This window comes from Mus caroli, chromosome 1 (assembly GCF_900094665.2).
Source record: "Mus caroli chromosome 1, CAROLI_EIJ_v1.1, whole genome shotgun sequence".
NCBI classification, from domain to species: Eukaryota; Metazoa; Chordata; class Mammalia; order Rodentia; family Muridae; genus Mus; species Mus caroli.
In genome coordinates, this window is record NC_034570.1 from 92,774,897 (window position 1) to 92,793,587 (window position 18,691).

General features: G+C 38.8%; 1 protein-coding gene across 3 annotated transcripts in view; it reads left to right on the forward strand.

Moving 5' to 3' along the window:
* Positions 1 to 18,691, forward strand: part of LOC110291812 (contactin-associated protein like 5-2) — a 684,470-nt gene that overhangs the window by 410,590 nt on the left and 255,189 nt on the right. For all 3 annotated transcript variants that reach the window (XM_029482787.1, XM_029482783.1, XM_029482788.1), the window contains exon 11: positions 16,670 to 16,776. In XM_029482787.1, the coding sequence (XP_029338647.1) occupies positions 16,670 to 16,776 (107 nt within the window). The remainder of the gene's footprint in view (positions 1 to 16,669; positions 16,777 to 18,691) is intronic.

Sequence of the window (18,691 nt, forward strand, 5' to 3'; positions counted from 1 at the left end):
TGCCAGGGCCAAAAGAATGGGAATGGGTGGGTAGGGAAGTGGGGGGCGCTATGGGGGACTTTTGGGATAGCATTGGAAATGTAATTGAGGAAAATATGTTTTCTGAAGCTTCTAAATGAAACCAGCCTAGTAAATTGAAGACCTACTTTTTCCATACATTCCCAGTGAAAGTTGTTTGAGTTAGTTGTCTCATTGCTATGTCAAATACCTGGGGAAGCAATGCAAACTAGGAAGGGTTTGTTCAGACTTCTGACTTGATTATATTATGTTGACTAGGAAGGCAGGATAGAATAGTGAAGCTGCTGATGGCATTGTGTCTAGTCAGCAATCACAGAGAGATGAATGCTGATGCTCTGCTCACTTTCTCCTTTTTATTTAGTTCAGGATCCAAGACCATAGAGAGTGCCACCCACACTGAGTGATGTACATAGGATTTTAGAAGCTTTTGCATGAAACTGGAGCCATCACCACATGGTATTTTTTCCAGAAGGCCTGAGTTCCATTCCCAGCATCCACTATGAAGTACTTGAAAATCTTTGTAACTTCAGCTTCAATGAATCCAAAGCACACCCCCTGAGTCCCCATCCTCACACACATGCACATATACCTGAAGGAAAAGTAAATCCTTAGAAGCTTTTATAATTTTGCTGTTTAACATATTTCTGAAGTATACTTTCTTCTTTTCTCTGTTCCTATTTTTAATCACCAGTGTTGTAGGTTGGCTCTGGACATGCCTTTGATGGGAATTCAAGTTAATTATGGGGATCCACTAGAGGAGCAAAAGGGAATTATGACCGAACTTTCATTGTAAATAGAGCTTAGTTTATGCAGAATTTCCCAGAAAATTGCAGTTTGCAGTGGGGGAGGAAGAAATGTTATTAATCATGTTGAAATCTTTGATCCTCAGCTGGGGAAGACTTCAGACACTGAAGTCTGGAGCCACTTTCCCTGCCATGTCCATATGAATGTACATGCCTCTTTTTTCTTATTTTTTATTGATTATTATTTTTTATTTATTTACATTTCAAATGTTGCCCCCTTCCCAGTTTTCCCTCCACAAAACGCCTACCTCACCCCCTTCTCTCCTCCATCTATGAGGGTACTCCTTCACCTATCCCCCAATTCTACCTCACTGCATAAGCATTCCCCTGTGCTGGGGCATAGAGCCTCCACAGGACCAAGGACCTCCACTGTCATTGATGCCAGATATTGCAACCCTCTGCTACATATGCAGCTGGATCATAGGTAACTCCATGTATACTCTTTGGTTGGTGGTATAGTTGCTGGGAGCTAGAAGCAGGAATTTGGGGTGGGGAGTTGTTGTAGTTCCTATGGAGTTTCAATCCCTTTCATTTTCTTCAGTCCTTCCCCTAACTCTACCATTGGGACCCCATTGCTCAGTACAATGTTTGGCTGTGAGTATCTGCATCTGTATTGGTCAGACTCTGGCATAGATTCTAAGGGGACAGCTATACCAGACTATTGTCAGCAAGCACTTCTTGACATCAACAATAGTGTCTGGGTTTGGTGTCTGTAGAGGAGATGTATACCTAGGTGAGGCAGTTTCTGGATGGCCTTTCCTTCTGTTTCTGCTCCACTCTTTGTCCCTGCATCTCCTTTAGACCTGAAATATTCTGGGTTAAAACTTTTGAGATAGGTGAGTGTTCCCTTCCTTTAACCAGGGATTGCACCTATCTACTGGATATGGTCTCTACAGGTTCTATAGCCCCTTTGTTGGATTTTTCAGCAAATGATTCCTGGGAGCCTCTTGCTTTCTTGGCATCTGGGACTTTCTAGTGGCTACCCTCAGTATCCCGTCCCCCACTGCTACAAACCTAGGTTCAATTTCCTGACCCTTTGTCCTTCTCTCCCATCTCCTCCCACACCTAATCCTGCACCCCTTTCTCCCTCCCATCCTCTTACACTCCAAGGTCCTTCCCCCCTCTAGCTACTGTGATTATTTTGTTCCCCCATCTAAGTAGGACTGAAGCATTCACACTTTGGTCTTCCTTCTTTATGAGCTTCCTGTGGTCTCTGAGTAGCATAATGGGCATTCCAAGCTTTGGAGCTAATATCCATTTACCAGTGAGTACATACCATGTGTGTTCTTTTGTGACTGGGTTGCCTTTCTATCCTACCTAAAAAAGGGATATTTCTTTGCTAATACTCCTTCTCTTGCTAACAGTTTTGAAATACTGGAGTGAACCATGCTGATAAGTTCTGATTCTGAATGTTCTCTGCTTTGAAGAAGTGGCTTTGAAAAATCCTAGGTAGTTCAAATCTTTTAGTATTCATTGGAAGGGAATGCTGCTCAGTGGTTATCAGCTTCCAGTGAAGGGAGTATACTTAGTCTCCATTTGAGCTCCTCCTTGAGACACAACATTCTTACTGCCTGTGCTGTTTTAGCATCACAGATGAGCTTAAAGGCTCATTTGACCACTATCACATGTCCATCATTTGTGGATTTTCCCAGAAACAATCCACCATGGAACTGGCTCTCTGCTGTGAATCAGAACCTTGAAAATATAGGAGACTGATTTGTGAAATGTTCTGTTTTTATTCACTTAATTCTTTAATGTCAGCATCTGCTTTAATCAGAACACGTTTCAATTATCTTGAAGACCCAACTGTGAGAGTCCAATGAGATTATGATAATTAGTAGACTGTAGAGATAGAAATGGGTTTAAAAAGCTTCTGTGAAAAAGCTGTCTGACCTAACCAAGATCAACACAGTTGGTGGTTCAGTAAAGCAACAGGTAAATGAAGGTAACATAGTTAATTTCTAATGTATGAGCCTCATTAAACTGCTTATATTAATCAGCTTGCCTTTTGATAACTATTGAAATGTTTGTTTTGAATTCTCTAAGGAAAGCATATAGAAATTAAAACTGACCTTGAACTGCATGTAGAAGAAATATGAATTCTTAAAAAGGAGAACATAAAGCATACACACACACAGCTTAATCTATAGAGTGGAGCATTTCTCTGGAGTTGAGAGATGCTCACTAGTTAATCATGAAAGGGACCAGAGTTTGACTCCCAGCATCCATGCTGGACAGTTAATAACTGTCACTACTGCACAGCAGATCCAACACCCACTTCTAGCCATCTCAGTTGTCCATTCTTAAATGTATATGTTCACAGATGTCCCCGATGACCATCTACTTGTCTTAATTTGTGTAAGTGCATTCTACAGTACTTATTCTCTGCTTCAAGAATATATTCCCATCAGGATTTCTATCATGAGGCAAGACATGACTTCCAAACCAACTATAAAATAAACTGAGTGGTGTAGGCATTTATAAAGGTTAATCTAGTCTTTTTAGACCTTAGAAAGTAACAAAGTGCTTGCCTAACATGCATAAGGTCCTAAATTTAATATGGAGTGCACAATAAAACATCAAAAACCTGTTTCTGATTTCATATTTAACCATCATTAATATATAAGTATTCTGTTTCTTCCAGGACTTATTTCCTGTAAATAACAACAGAGAATACAACACAACTACACATTTACTTTGCCTATTGTGTATTTGACACATGCGTGAGAGTATAAGGGTGTTTGTGCCTATATGACTGACTGCATGTGGAGGCCACAGCAGGATATGAGTGCCTTTCTCTATCACTCTCTGCCTTATTGATTTGCCAGGGTGTCTCACTGAACCAGAAGTTCAATGCTACATTAAGATGGCCAGGCAAGCTGATATAGATGGACTGGCCTAAACTCCCTCTGTGCTGGGGTTACAGACAAACTCGGGCAACTTGAATTTTGACCTGGTGCTAGAAATTGAACTCTAGTCTTTGCAAATGATCTTGGCTAGTGAACCATTTGCACATGGCCTTTTTCACTTACTAGCATGTTGTTCGATGGGAGACTTCCTGTTGCCCTTACATGCAGATGCTCCTCTTCATTTTAGTTGCTTCTGCACTCCACAGTATGGGTGTGCCACCTTTTGTACACTCCCAATGGTAGACTATATTATTATGTTAGCTTCTAGTTATTTTAAAATTGTTATCTTTGCTAATTATTTTATAGAACCATTTGTATGCATACTTAAGTATGTCTAGACTTTTTTTTTTCATGAAGATTTACATGTTAAAACAGACACAGAGTCTATGTGTTGAAAATATAGACATGATGATAGCACATCAGTAAGAGGAATTAAAGGAGCACCAACAGATGAAGTAAAAAAATACTTTATAGTTTCAGTCAATATCAGAGAATTTGTTCTGATATTTCACAGTTTAGAGGAGAGCTATGTCCCAATGGCCTTTGTATTGTAGGGTTTGTCTGCTATTGGCCTGAAACAATAGATCACTGGAGGTGAAGCCTTTAGGGTTATATCTTGTCCCTCACTTTGCTCCCTGGTTGTCCTTATATGAGCTTCTCTGTCACACTCACTGTGATTGACAGAAAGTTTGATAGACAGAAATAGAAATTTGTAGAAATACTTAATCTTAAACCAGGGTTTCTATTTCAACTTAGACCATTTGGATAAAACACACACACACACACACACACACACACACACCCTTTTTACTTGCAATAAGTCTTAAACAGTAACAAAGCTGGGCAGTTGCAAAGCAGTATGCTGTTAGGGTCTACTTACCTGTCAATAATGCCAGGTTATTACTTATAATGTTTCATCAGATCTTCTTTTAACTCCTATTGGGCAGATCTGACTCCTAACCCAAAGTAGCTTTTCTTCTTCCTCCTGCCCCTTCTTCTCCCTTTTGGTACCTCTCTGACTCCAATCACTGGAAACTTAAACCCTAGCTATGTCTCTTCTGATTAACTACTAGCTGTTGGCATACTTATTTACCAACCAGAAATAACTTAGAACCAAGGTATAGGTACAGACTCTCTTCTATGGGACAACCAGGTCATAGGGGCTATACTTAACATTACAATAGATAAAAAAATTGACTATCCTCAACAGAAAATGAAATACATTTCCTTCTTTAATCTAGAGTATTTTGTCACAGTGACAAAAAGAAAACACATGGGGCCTGGTTTAAATCTGTGCATAATAAGCTGTAACAGCAGACAGGGTTGTGATTAGGTAAGATTAGGATGTAAGCATCCATGATTCACTGAAGAATGATATCCCAGACTCAAATAGTAGGCAAAAGTAAAGAGCATTTTGTCCTACAGAAGTAGAGCATGCAGGGGGTCTACCATTTACCAAGACTGAGACACCCATGTGAGCTCCTAGGCCCAATTTAAAGCAGATTAGGTGAATTCCTAGGAAGGGCAGTTGCCCTTTGTCTTTCTTGATTGGTTTGCTAGGGTTATGGGGTGGGGGAGTCTTTGTGACTGGCTAGGCCTCTTGAGGATATTTAAGAAGATTGCTGGGGGCATGGGGTGGAAAGTGAAACCTATTACTGAGGAAGCCTGGAAACTTGCTCACTCACTGCTCTTGCCTCATACCATGTGTCAGAGAAGCTTCTAATTGGCTGCCCAAGGCTTGCCCAGTTCTGGGACACAGAAATTTAGGCCTAGTCTCCTGAACTGCCAGTCTGAAGCCAGTCATAGAATTAACCTACTCTCATTCCTCCCATACCCCTCTTGAGTAATGGGCCATTTTGAATCCTTGGGATGTTTCTATGGGCTAGTATTGTTGTTTGAGAATCATTAATTGAATAGTGGAAATCAATTCCTTAACAAACCAAACTAAAACATTGATTATGCAGGGGCCACAGGTAAAGGACAACATCAATAGGAAAAGAGAACCTGTCAGGGCAGACAAGGGTGTTCAAACAAAAAAACCAGTTGAGGAGGGACTCATAATAACCCCGAGACTGTCCTTTTTTCTATTCTTCTGTCTTATTGTCTCTTTCTGACTAAGGCCATGGAATCTTTGACCACCTCTGAGTGGTCAACATAGAAACAACATTCTACATCTAAGGCTGCACATAATCCTTCTTGCTAGCAGAACAACATGTCTAAGTCTCTTCTCTTCTCTAAGACTACTTTTGCCAAGGAGGATAGGGAATCCTGCAGTGCCATTATAGACTTTTCCATCTCTTGTACATCTAGATCTACAGTCAAAAGTAGGGTATTGTAATTGTTATCTTGCAGTATTAGGGCTGAAGACCCTACCTGAGCAGCTCTGACCAGCCCTAAGTCAAAGAGAGATCCCAGTAACACAGAGAAACTGGCCACTCTTTTTACCCAATTATTTGGAGGTATTAGCTGGCTGAAGTTATCCTCTCTAGAGTAAAATTTCACTCTAGGTACAAGCTTTATTAGAACTCAAGTGTCCTTATTCATAATTACAACCAGAACATAAATATATAGGGTAATCCCTGAAGTACAAGTCCACCAAGCATTTTCTGGAGGCAGCATGTATTCTGCAACAATAAGGTTTGCAGTGTGGTTTCAAATATGGGATTAGGCTGAGGGTACCTTATTTCCAATTCAGAGTCTCTGTCCTGTTATTGATTGTATGGTCACCTTAACTCTATCTGGTTACTGCCATCTACACTGAGTACTATCTATAGTCTGTAAATACTCTCTAGGGATAGCTGTTCCTTCATAGTAGGAAGTCTTAATATTAACTCATAACCAACAGTCCTGTGTTAAGTCCAGGAGGGAGAAGTTAAGAATCCAGCAAGTGGCTTTGAGTAATTGCAGGGGTTCTGAATTTGGTGATGAAGAGGGAAATGCCAGAGGTGGAACAGTTTTAGGAAGTGATTGATTAGATGAAGTGGGACCTCACTGGAGCAAAAGGGTGATGGGTCCTGATCAACCAGCAATGGTGGGCAGTGGTAAAGATTGGAGGGTCGTTGGTTTGTGCTTGCCAATTTTTTGTTGGGCCTAAAGGGACCATGGGTCTTACAAGGTTTTTTGGAGCACTTTGACAGAATATAGGAGTGCTGGATCATAGCTAGAGATGGAAAGTCTTAGTTCCCATGTCTTACCAGCAGTCTAACTTGCCTTCTTGTCAGCTGCTATGAATTTGATGACAAGGTTGTTGTATTGTCCTCTGGAGGTATTCAGATAGCAAGGGGGCTCAAAAGTAAGTACACAAGTCTCTCCTAGGATGTTGAATTCTCCTCCAAGTGTCTGTGTATACATAAACTGGATCATAGTCATGAGATCATCTTTGTCGGGGGGCTTTCAGTTTATCCACCCAGTAGATTCACATTCCCATTCCACACAGAAAAAGGACAGTGGACCTCCACATTTAATTGGCTCCCTCTGATCCTGACAATACCCTGGGTAGACTTAAAAGACCTGAGACCTTGTGTTATTTTGTGTCCTGGGCAAGCTGCAACCATATCAAAGAGTGTTGATTCAAGGGGTCCTTTCCCTCATCCAGTAAGTCACAAAGGTCTACATGAAAGTAAGGAAACCAGATGCCAATGGGAGCTAAGTGGGAATTAGAGTTGGCAATCTTATTCATTGCAGCATTAACTATCTGCCAGATGAGATTCTGGGGATAGTGGGGGTTAGTGGCTAGTGCAGCAAAGCATAAGCAGAAATCAAGCAGGATTAGGAGTGCTGGAGTCAAAGTTTTAGAGGGTTGATAAGGTATCAGTGAGGTGACATTGCTCTTTTGGTGGTTTGTCAGGAAGTCTCCTCCAAGAATTTTCAAGACTTATGTTGGTTTACATCTAAGATATCATCCTAGAGTTTAGGTAGCACCAGAGGAGGCCTCCAAGATAGGATTTCAGAGATGGTATGATCCAAATAAAGCTAAAAGGTGTTCCTAGCTCTATATAAGTCATTAGGTAGGAGGGACATCCAATCTCCACCAGTTTCAGGGTTTAACTTGTTCCAGGCCTATGTCAGGGTCCAATTCATCAGATTTGCCCTGAACTCTGGGGTTTGTATACATAATGCAATTTCCAATTGGTCTTCAAAACCTGTGCTAGAGATTGAAGTACCTGAGAGATTAATGCTGGTCCATTGTCAGATGCATGCATTTTAGGCAAAGGGGATGATGTCTTCCAGAAACTACTTTGTCACTTTGTTGGCAGTCTCCTTTTAAAGAGTAGGTTATTACCCTGAAGACCCATCCATAAAAACTAGCAATTACTTATATCTATATAATCCTGGTTTTATTTCTATATAATCTATTTCCAAATTAGCCCCTGTCCATTGACTCTTAATTCTTGTTCCTGGAGAGGCTCCTTGATTGGGACCTGAGGTGTTCATGCTCTGGCAGGAGGAACAGTGTGAATATACCTGATCAACCAAGTTTCCTAAGTTAAATATTTTGTACCTTGCACCTTGTAACAATTTCTTCGATTTTCTGTGACCCAAGTATAAATCTTGACATATCCAATGGAAGAGTTGCTTAGTAAACTCTTTAGGTAGGATGGTGTGGCCTTCAAGGCTCATCAACCATCTGTGTCTTCTGGAAATTCTTTCTCATTTCATGTGATCTTGTTTGTCTTTAGGAGTATATTTAGGCCCACGTACCTGAGCAAAAGTTGTATCTGTTGTCAGTATAGAGGTTAGCTCTGGCCCTGTTAGCCAGTTTTAAAGCCTGGGTTAGAGCATTTAGTTCAGCATTCTGGGCTAAAGTTCCTGGAGAAAAAAATCAGTTGCCCAAATAACAGAGTCCTACTCCACTACTGCCAGCCTTGCATTATAATCGAACCACTTGGTTCCATTATAAATGAAGCTGTTTCTGTTGATGAAGTAGATATATCCTGTTTATGGCCAGGGTATGCAAGCCCAGGGTATGCCATTCAAATCCCATATTGATAGAGCAATCATGCTGCACATCTGAGGACAGGCCAAATAGCAGGGTACCTAGGTTTAGGACAGATGATATGATGGGTTATGTCTTATGCAAAAGGAATTCACAAGCATAGTGTGAAAGTATACGAAACAGTCTAGAAGGTTGGGATTCTTGTGAGGCTATTCCAGTGCCTGGCAAATACAGAAGTAGATGTTCACAGCCATCTATTGGATGGAACATGGACCCCCAAAGGAGGATCTAGGGAACATACCCAAGGAGCTGAAGGGGTCTGCAATCCTATAGGGCAAACAACATTATGAACTAACCAGTACCCCCAGAGCTCATGTCTCTAGCTGCATATGTAGCAGAAGATGGCCTAGTTGGCCATCATTGGGAGGAGAGGCCCTTGGTCTTGCAAAGATTATATGCCCCAGTACAGGGGAATGCCAGGGCTAGGAAGTGGGAATGGGTGGGTTGAGGAGGAGGGCAGGGGGAGTGTATAGGGGACTTTCGGGATAGCATTTGAAATGTAAATGAAGAAAATATCTAATAAAAATTTTTAAAAAATAAATTTGGTGGCAAATTTAAGTGCTGTTCCTCTTGACATTACCAGCTGTTGTTGTGATTTAATACTACTATAATCCATTGCAAATACATTTAATTAAAATGTATACTTGTTTTTAAAATTCAGTATTTCTAATTCATTTTCAGAGTGAAGCAGAAACTTTTGTCCCAAAGAAACTCACATATACTTTCACTACGGTACATTTCTTCACACCCAAATACTAATATTGTGTTCTGGTCATTTAGATTTTGATAGTAAATATCAGATATTTTCAGATATTTTTCAGATTTTTTTTAATAAAACACTTGTATGCATAAGAAATATGTTCATCTTGTTGAACAACAAAAGCTTGATCCTGATGTCCTCAGGGCCCTGGTGAAGGACCTGCCTCATGCTGTTCACAGCGGACCTACAGAAAAGAGACTTAGATAGCTGAGAGGTATGCTGAATGAATCTTGTTCTACTTAATAAACACTGGTTGCTAGTGGTCCAGCACTTAGTAGAACACTAGAAGTTTCTTTATGGTTGAATATAAAAAAATCTTATGTGCCTCTTTAATGACAGTAATACTGTGTATAGTTTTAACACACTTCAGATTCAATAGCTTCTTTATATGATATGTAATCACTTTTACAGTCGGAAAGTAGTCTAGTGGTGTTGTTTTTAATATTAGTGTTAATGGCAAGGAAAAAAAATCCTACATCAACTCAGATAAAACACATAGAAAATCTCTGCCAACTGAAAAGAACATTTAGGAATATGCCAGAGGCTGCCTTTTGGTCATTGTATTTTAAAGATTTCACAAAATTAATGAAGCACGTGTGAAAATAAAACCAAAATCTGCCTTTTTAGTTTTAGACACTATATTGAATTAATTGTGGCTTATTATTCTTATATAATACATGAATAAGTATATTTTATTATGTATAGAATTTTATTTGTTCCTATTTAAGGCATTTTATATTGTTATACACCTCTTTGTACCAAGATATCTTTTTATGTGTGTGAATGGATGTTCATGTACACATATATGTGTGTAGGAGGTGGGTATGTTAATCTGTGTATAAAGGCCACAGGAAAAAGTGGGTTATCATTCCATTTTGAGACAGTCCCTGTAATTGGGACCTGTGACTGGTAGATTAGGCTGGTGTACTGGCTATTTTTGTGTGTCAACACAAGCTGGAATTATTACAGAGAAAGGAGCCTCCATTGAGGAAATGCCTCTATGAGATCCAGCTGCAAGGCATTTTTTTCAATTAGTGATTAAGGGACACGGGCCCATTGTGAGTGGTGACATCTCTGGGCTGGTAGTCCCGGGTTCTATACAAAAACAACCCGAGTAAGCCAGGGGAAGCAATCCAGAAAGCAGTATCTCTCCATAGCCTCTGCATCAGCTGCTATCCCCAGGTTCCTACCTTGTGTGTGTTCCAGTCCTGACTTCGTTTGGTAATGAAAATCAACATAGAAGTGTAAGCTGAATAAACCCTTACTTCCCTACTTGTTTCTTGACCATTATGTTTTGTTCATGAATAGAAATCCTCACTAAGACCGCTAGGGTGCCTAGACAGCAAGCCACTGTTATATACATGTCCCTATCTCCTCAGTATCGAAAGTACCAGTGTTTACCAACATGCCCCAAATATTTTTGCTGTTTTCATGGTATTGGGGATTTGAACACAGATCTACAGTTTGGATGACAGTTTACCAACTGATCTATTGCCCTGGTTTCTAAACTATCTTTAAGGTAACAAATCTGACAGCTTCATTTACTATCAGTATTATCTTACTAGTCTCTCTGAATCTTCTCTCATTTCTCCTTGGCAGTGTTACTTTAGTATGTACACATGGAGCTCCGTTTGAAGATGATTCTCTGGCCCAGACAAAGGAAGAAAGCTAGTACACATACCAGTCATGTGAATGCCAGTCTCAAGCATGATAGCTTACAGGCCTGACTACTGGACTGTTGATTCGCCCTCACTAAGTGGTTGTACTTTTCACCTATAGACTGGAAAATACTATTACAGCTATATCTCATTTGTTATTGTGAACAGATGTCAAGAATTTTTTTTTTTTGGATTTGTTGGCAAAATAACCCTCTTAGCAAGCAAATTTCCAGTTTCTGATATCTGTGAAAAATATTTGGAGAAATTCAAATCAAAAATAATGTTTGGTTAAAATCAATAAATATGTTGAGAATTTGGTTTAAAATGATGAGATTTAAAGTAAGATAAGTGAGTAGGAGTTGAATTTTACAACACAATTGACATTGTAAAAATATAAATATATATATTTATAAAATTGATTTGGAGCTTAATGAATATTTAAATATGGGCTTCAGAATGTGGATTGGATAAAAAAGGCACTCAGAAGAAAATCAAACACACCCAAGAACATGGGAATGGTCTCATCATAAATAAATGGTATAATGTGAGACACACACAAGTGTAGATATACCCTCCTAGGAAAGTCATGGAAATAAATCAGTATTGGTATAAATTTTCCCTAAAGAAGTATTAATTTTCCTCATACACAAATATTCTGCTTCTTTGGTGCAATTATTTACATTACTTAGGTGATGAGGTTGTTGGAGCTCAAAAGTCAATTTCAATTGCCAGAGTAGTCAAAGTAGGTTTTCTTTAAATGCATCCCTAACCATCAGCATGGAGGAGCAGTTTGTGGGGTCATCTTAATTTCTCTATTCAAGTAATTCCCTGATACTGTCTTTTGTTTTCATGCATGTATGTGTTTATGGAGTATGTGTACGTGTATGTCATAATCTGTAGCACCATTCATACACATGTAGAAGTCAAAGAATGATGTTGTATATCCCATTCTATCCTTCTCCATATTTTTTTCTTTTGAACTGGGACTTGTACAGAACCCTGAACTGACCTGGCAGCCAGAAAGCTTTGTGGTCCTCCAGACACTTGCCTTTAAAGGGCTAGAGTTGCAGGTAAATACATGCCTATGTTTGGCTTTTTAGATGGATGTTAAGCATTCAAGTTTAGATCCTCAGGCTTGCATGGTAAGCCACTAAGCCATCTCCCTGGCACCCATGGTGTCCCCTTAAACTCTGATTCCTTTTTAACATGAAATGAGGACTCTTCAGTAGTATAAGTTACTGTCATCCTGTTATTCTATCCAAAGTAGTCACTCAATAGCAGACCAAATTTTCTGAAAGCATGAGCACAATAAGTCTTTCTTCCTTTAAGTTCATCTGTTATATTAGTCATAGTTGTCTTACTATAGCTTATATACTTTGCTTCCTTATACTACCATCTCTTCACTGTTCAATCTCCCATTGATATCCTAGTACATGACCCAGGAGTATTCCGGTGAGCAGAAACAAAAGTTGGCTACACCGTGTCTTGCTAACAAGGCCTAGCTAAAGGGCTCTTACTTACCTGCAAAATATATTAATTAACCCCCATATGAACTCATTATACTCATCATACAGTAACAACAGCTATTCTAAATGGGATGTGGCTAAGCTGGCAGTTTACTGGCTTAGCATTTATGAAGCCCTATTCTTCAGTTTCTAGTTCCACATAACTGACCTCATGGCAGAGCCAACTGAAGTTTGAAATCATTCAAGGCTATATAACTATTTCAAGGACAGCTCAGCCTGGGATAAATAAGATATTGTCTAAAAAAAAAAAAAAACTCAGTGAACTGGAAGAAAATGTATTGAACGGAGAGGGAGAAGAGGAGAAAGGAGAGGAAACAAAAGATAGGAAAGAACTGAAAGAAAAGAAAAGGAAGAGTAGTGACTAGAGTGGCTCAGCAGTTAAGAGTTCATGTGGCTTTTCCTGGAGCCCATATGAAGCAGCACTTAACTCCCTGTAGCAATGGCATCAAGGGATCCAGCACCCTATTTTAGCTTCCTCCACAAGAAATTACACTCATTTATGCATACCCATATATGGACACACACACACATAATTAAAGATAAAAACAAATTATTAAGTAAATAGCAAATTCTAAAGACAAAATGGGACAGTTAAAGAGGATTGGAGGCAGTCAGTGGAAACAAGTTATAATTGTGTGATGTACAACGTAGACTAGTTGGGACTCAACAAAAATTTACCTATGTCTGACTCCCAAACACAGGAATTAAAGACATGTGAGTACTCTCAGATCTGCCTTATTTTTCAAGGAAGGGTATCTTACTGAACCCTAGTTGCCCAGCAAACCCTAGAGGTTTTTTTTAATTTAATTTTATTTTTTTGCTCCCATGTTTCTAGCCATAGGATATAGGCAAGGGATGTTATGTCCAGTTTTTTATATTGAGTCCAGGAGATTTAATTTCATACCTTCATTCTTGTGTTTACAAACTGAACCATCTCCCACATTATAGAACTAAGTCTTGAGAAGGAAGAGGGTTAGGTAGAAGTTTGGGGCATATGAGGCTGCATATATATATATATATACATATATATATACATACATATATATATATAATGTTTTGTTGTTGCTTTATGAGCACAGGTGTTTAGGCATTAATGACATTTCCAGTTGTCACAGGACTTGATTAACCCATTTTTCACAATCCAATGGCTTCTTTGTTTAACTCTATAAAATCATAACACTGGGAACAATATGGATCTATGTTGCTGGTAAGCTAGTGAGTGCCAGGAGGCTGCTTGTCTTTACCACCAAGAGGTAAGATTAAAGACACATATGACCATGTCTTGACTTTTTATATAGTTTCTGGGACCTAACCTCAGGTTCTCATACTTGTTTAATCAGTGACAGAACTATCTCCCTGGCACCAGTTTTCAATTGGTAGGATACTTTCTGAGTTATCATATTTTTCTTTTTATGCTTATTGATTTTCTTCCCCTTCCATATCCAATGCTTTCTTTGAAATCTTGATCATCTACTGAAACTCTTGTGCACTCTGATTTTATATAGAGTAAATATGGCAGTGTGTCTGCCATATTCATCAAGTCAGACACTAACTGTGTTACCTCATCTGGGCTTTGGATCATCCAGAAAATTGATATATTTAAATTGAAAAAGTATGCACTAAGCAGTCAAGAACATTTGACAAGAACATTTACAACAATTGGCAGAGGGGTCTGTTGCACATGATGTCTGTGTGTGTTCTCCATTTATCATGAGTACATATGAAGGTCAGAGGTTGACAAAGCACATCTTGCTTTACAATTTCCACCTTGTAGAGTCAGGGTTTCTCATTTGACTCTAAAGTGAGTGTGTTTTGTTTTCTAGCTAATCAGCTTGCCTTGGAGACTTCCTCTCTCTGCTTCCTGGGTACAAAAGTCACAAGTGTTCTGTCTTGCTTGCCTGGAATATTGCATGTGTGCTAGGGATACAAACTCTATCCCTTATACTTATGCAGCCAGTGCTTTACCAATGAACCATCTTTTGCATCCTACTATGACTGTTTTAATTATATTCTTATGGTTGTGAATACCAATATTGGCACACAATGTTTGTTCCCTTTTATATCTATATGACATTTACTTTCTGTGTTTGGTTCTAAAATAATCAGTTTGTGCTACTTGATAGAGCAAAGAAAAGAAACAGCATTTAACAGGAACTGATTATAGAATCTGGAAACCATGCTCATGAAGCAGCCTTTTCACCTGATCTTAGCCAAAAGGCTTAGGAGCAGTGAAACAGCCTCTTCAAATAAGCGAATTAGGCCTAGAAGTCTGCTATCAAGTGTGTTGAGATGACCTTTTCTAGTCTCGGTGCACTGGTCCCAAATACACTGTGCTATAAGAAAGCTCTGCATGTTCTCACTCAATTTGTTCCTTATTCTAGAATTATTAGACTTTTCCATTTCCCAAATGTGCTTTTCATTCTGAGAAATACAACAGTGATTCTTTTAGTGACCATAGACAAATGACTTTGAGCCCTATATTTTCAATGTTAAGTTGAGTTTCTTAATGCTAGTGCAAGGGCTGTGCAAAACGTATTAAAAATGTTTTTAAAGGACTAGTATTTCTGACAGCTTACACCAAGCCTTTCTCTCCATATCCAGCTGGACTTGAGAATATTGGCCTAAAATCATTATAATTTGTGTAGTATAAAAAATGTTATTTCAGGGTGTTTTTAAATTGATAGAATTGTATAGTGTGTATGTTTTCATGTTGATGTTTGTACAAATGCAAGTGTGTGGACCTCTAGATGCCAGAGGATATCCTTAGCTGTTATTCCTCAGGAATCACCCATTTTAGTTTTGAAACAGGTTCTCTCACAGGTCAGGAACTCAACAAGTAGGCTAGACTAGATAGCCAATGAGTATAAGGGATTTGACTGTCCCTAACTCCTTCACTCTGGCATTAGCAGCATGCAAAATCATGTACACAGATTCTGAGGGATTGAGCTCAGGCCCTCATATTTGTAAGACAAGCATTTTTCTAATTAAGCTATTTCTTCCAGGAGCTATGGGCCGTAGTTCTCATAGCAATGTATGTATTTTATCTTCTTCTGTTCCACTTCTTCTTTATGAGATATTCCTGATAGCATAGGCTAGGATTTAAAGAAGAAAAATGGAAACTATCCCTTGAGATGGAGTCATTAGCCATGACCTTATTTACAGAAACACCAGCGCTTTACTTTATAAATCACTTACAAAATCACAACATAGTATTAAGATAGATAAAAACTTTCCCAGCAATAAAATTTCATATGGATATATGTGGATCATTAGAAGTTGGTTTTAGTATATGGTAAAGAAAGCCTTAAATTAAAAAAAAAATAAAATAGTTTAAATTTACACCTTAAAGATTCACCAAAAAATCAGGTAGCAGATGTTAAATAATAACTGACCATAAAAATTTATTAACCTGCTTTTGGAAATATGCCACTAGACTTGGATGATATTTATGCTTTACTGTGCCAAATGTCAATGATGATATCTGTCCTACTCGTGATTGCTTCATGAAACACATCTTCTAAGAGTTCTAATACTTGTTTCTTTATATATAAAAACCTTTGTTTGAGAGCTGCAAAATACACTCAGATTCAAACTGGCTCTGTGTTTGTTTCAGTTTGTCACCAATGAATCCTTACTGATCTAGCCTTTGAGGACCCTCGTCCCAGGGATCCCCATATCCAAATGGCGTGGTCTGTGGCAAGTGTTTGTTCTGATGTAAAGTTATAACCGTTCTGCATTTTGTGCCACAATAAATATTTAACTATTCTCTAGAATATTTCTACATCCATTCTAGTATCTGTGCAAAAGAATTTAAGGGTTTACTTAAAGGTGTAATTCAACTCTGAGTTCTCTACTACTCAGCATATCTGGATGGTTTTCAAATCATGTAACTGTGACAGTAATAGGACTCTAGCATATCCATTTCCTGTTGCTCCTGTTTTTGCTTGCCTGTCTGCTTCAACCATCTTGGCTTAATTGCTTTGCATTTCCTCCCATTAGGTGTTTCCCCAACTACTGTGAACATGGAGGACACTGTACTCAAACCTGGACAAACTTCTACTGCAACTGCAGTAATACTGGGTACACAGGAGCCACCTGTCACGATTGTGAGTACACAAAATGTGCCTACAGTATGTAGATACAACTCCAGGAATGCAGTGTGGGGACCCTGGCTACTCACCACATTGTGAGCACTGTCTATACCTTTAGCATAAATTATCAAATAGGATACAATATTCCAAATACTGAATGATGCAGAGGAAAGGAAGAGGCTCAAGTCATATCTTTATGATGTTTATGAGAACAGCGTAAACAAAGTGGGGTCAAATATATGGTAAATTAAAAGAGAAAAATGATGCTATAAGTACCCAAGGGAGCTTTGCAAGATGGCAATGTCTTCATGAGTTGAGTTGTACTATTGCAACAAGTAGCTCATATATCAATGGTCTTAGTGACAAGTGGCTTGATGTCTGTCTTTGTTATTTTCCTACCACAATGATAAAATACTATGACCAAAGCAACTTAAGAGATAAAAGATTTATTTGTGTTTACAGTTCCAGAAAGATACTAGCTATTCTAAAGGAGGAAGACTTGGCAAATGGTGGGAAAGGCATGGTAGAAAGAACAGAAATCCTGACAGATCATTTTGTATTCACACTCAGGAAACAGACTATACTAGAAAATCACATAAAGCTCTATAGCTTCCAGTTCTGTTCCCAGTTACCAATTTATTCCAATGAGGTTACACCATCTAAAAGTTCTGAAACTTTTCCAAACAGCACCACAGCCAGAGACCAAATGTTCAAACATGAACTTCACATTCAAACTACAACATAGCTATACCACCACAAAGTCCTTCACACATTTTCAGGCCTTCTTTCTCATTATCTTAATAAATGGTAGAGGTATCTTCTGAATATTGCTATGGCCAAGAGAAGGAAAATACAGTAAGGAAATACATGATAAGGGTACAGGCTTGTATTTTATTCAAAAGCTTTTACTGAAAATATGGATGAGTGATATTTCTGCTCACATCTGCTTGACCAGATACTGCCCTATTGTCTTCTTCAATAGAAGGAATAATATGTCAGACCATGAGAAGAGAGGCTAAACAATTAAATTTTGATTATAAGTATTCATGACTAAATGTCAGTGGTGGGCATTTGGAAAATTTTATTTATTTATTTATTTATTTATTTATTTATTTATTTATTTATTTATTTATTTGATTTTTCGAGACAGGGTTTCTCTGTGTAGCCCTGGCTGTCCTGGCACTCACTTTGTAGACCAGGCTGGCCTCGAACTCAGAAATTCGCCTGCCTCTGCCTCAAAAGTGCTGGGATTAAAGGCTTGCGCCACTATCCACTATGCCCGGCTTGGAAAATTTTAGATTGAAGGCCTGGGCTGATTGTGTTCAAGATATAGAAGAAAAACAGAAAGAAGAATTCAGAGTATGGAGGGAGTGTGTGTGAGTGTGTGTGTGTGTCTGTGTGTGTCTGTGTGTGTGTGTGTGTGTGTGTGTGTGTGTATAAATCATCATAGACTACAGAACAACTTACAGGAATCACTTTCCTGATACTTTCCAGATATGTGTCCTGGGGGACAAATTCAGGTCATCATGCTTGACCAATCAAGCCTTACTAGTGAGTCAATATATCCTGCTGATTCTCTCTTCTTACTCTTTTCCTTCTCATCCTTTAAATCTCTTCTGAAACCTCCATTATTGTTTTCCCAGGAACAGAGCTCTCATCCTGCAACTGAGCCTCATGTTGTCTGCAATATCACAATCTCATTTGTGTTTTTCAGCACCTGTCAAAGATCAAATATCTACTATGTAATGGACATTAGATCAGTGCTGGGGGAGATAGATAGATAGGTTACTTAGTTAGTAAAGAGCTTTCAGTACAGGCATAAGAACCTAAATTCCAGAGTGGTTGTACAAGCTTGCAATCCCACCAACAATGGAGGAGTGTTCCTCTTTCTCCACATCCTCGCCAGCATCTGCTGTCACCTGAATTTTTG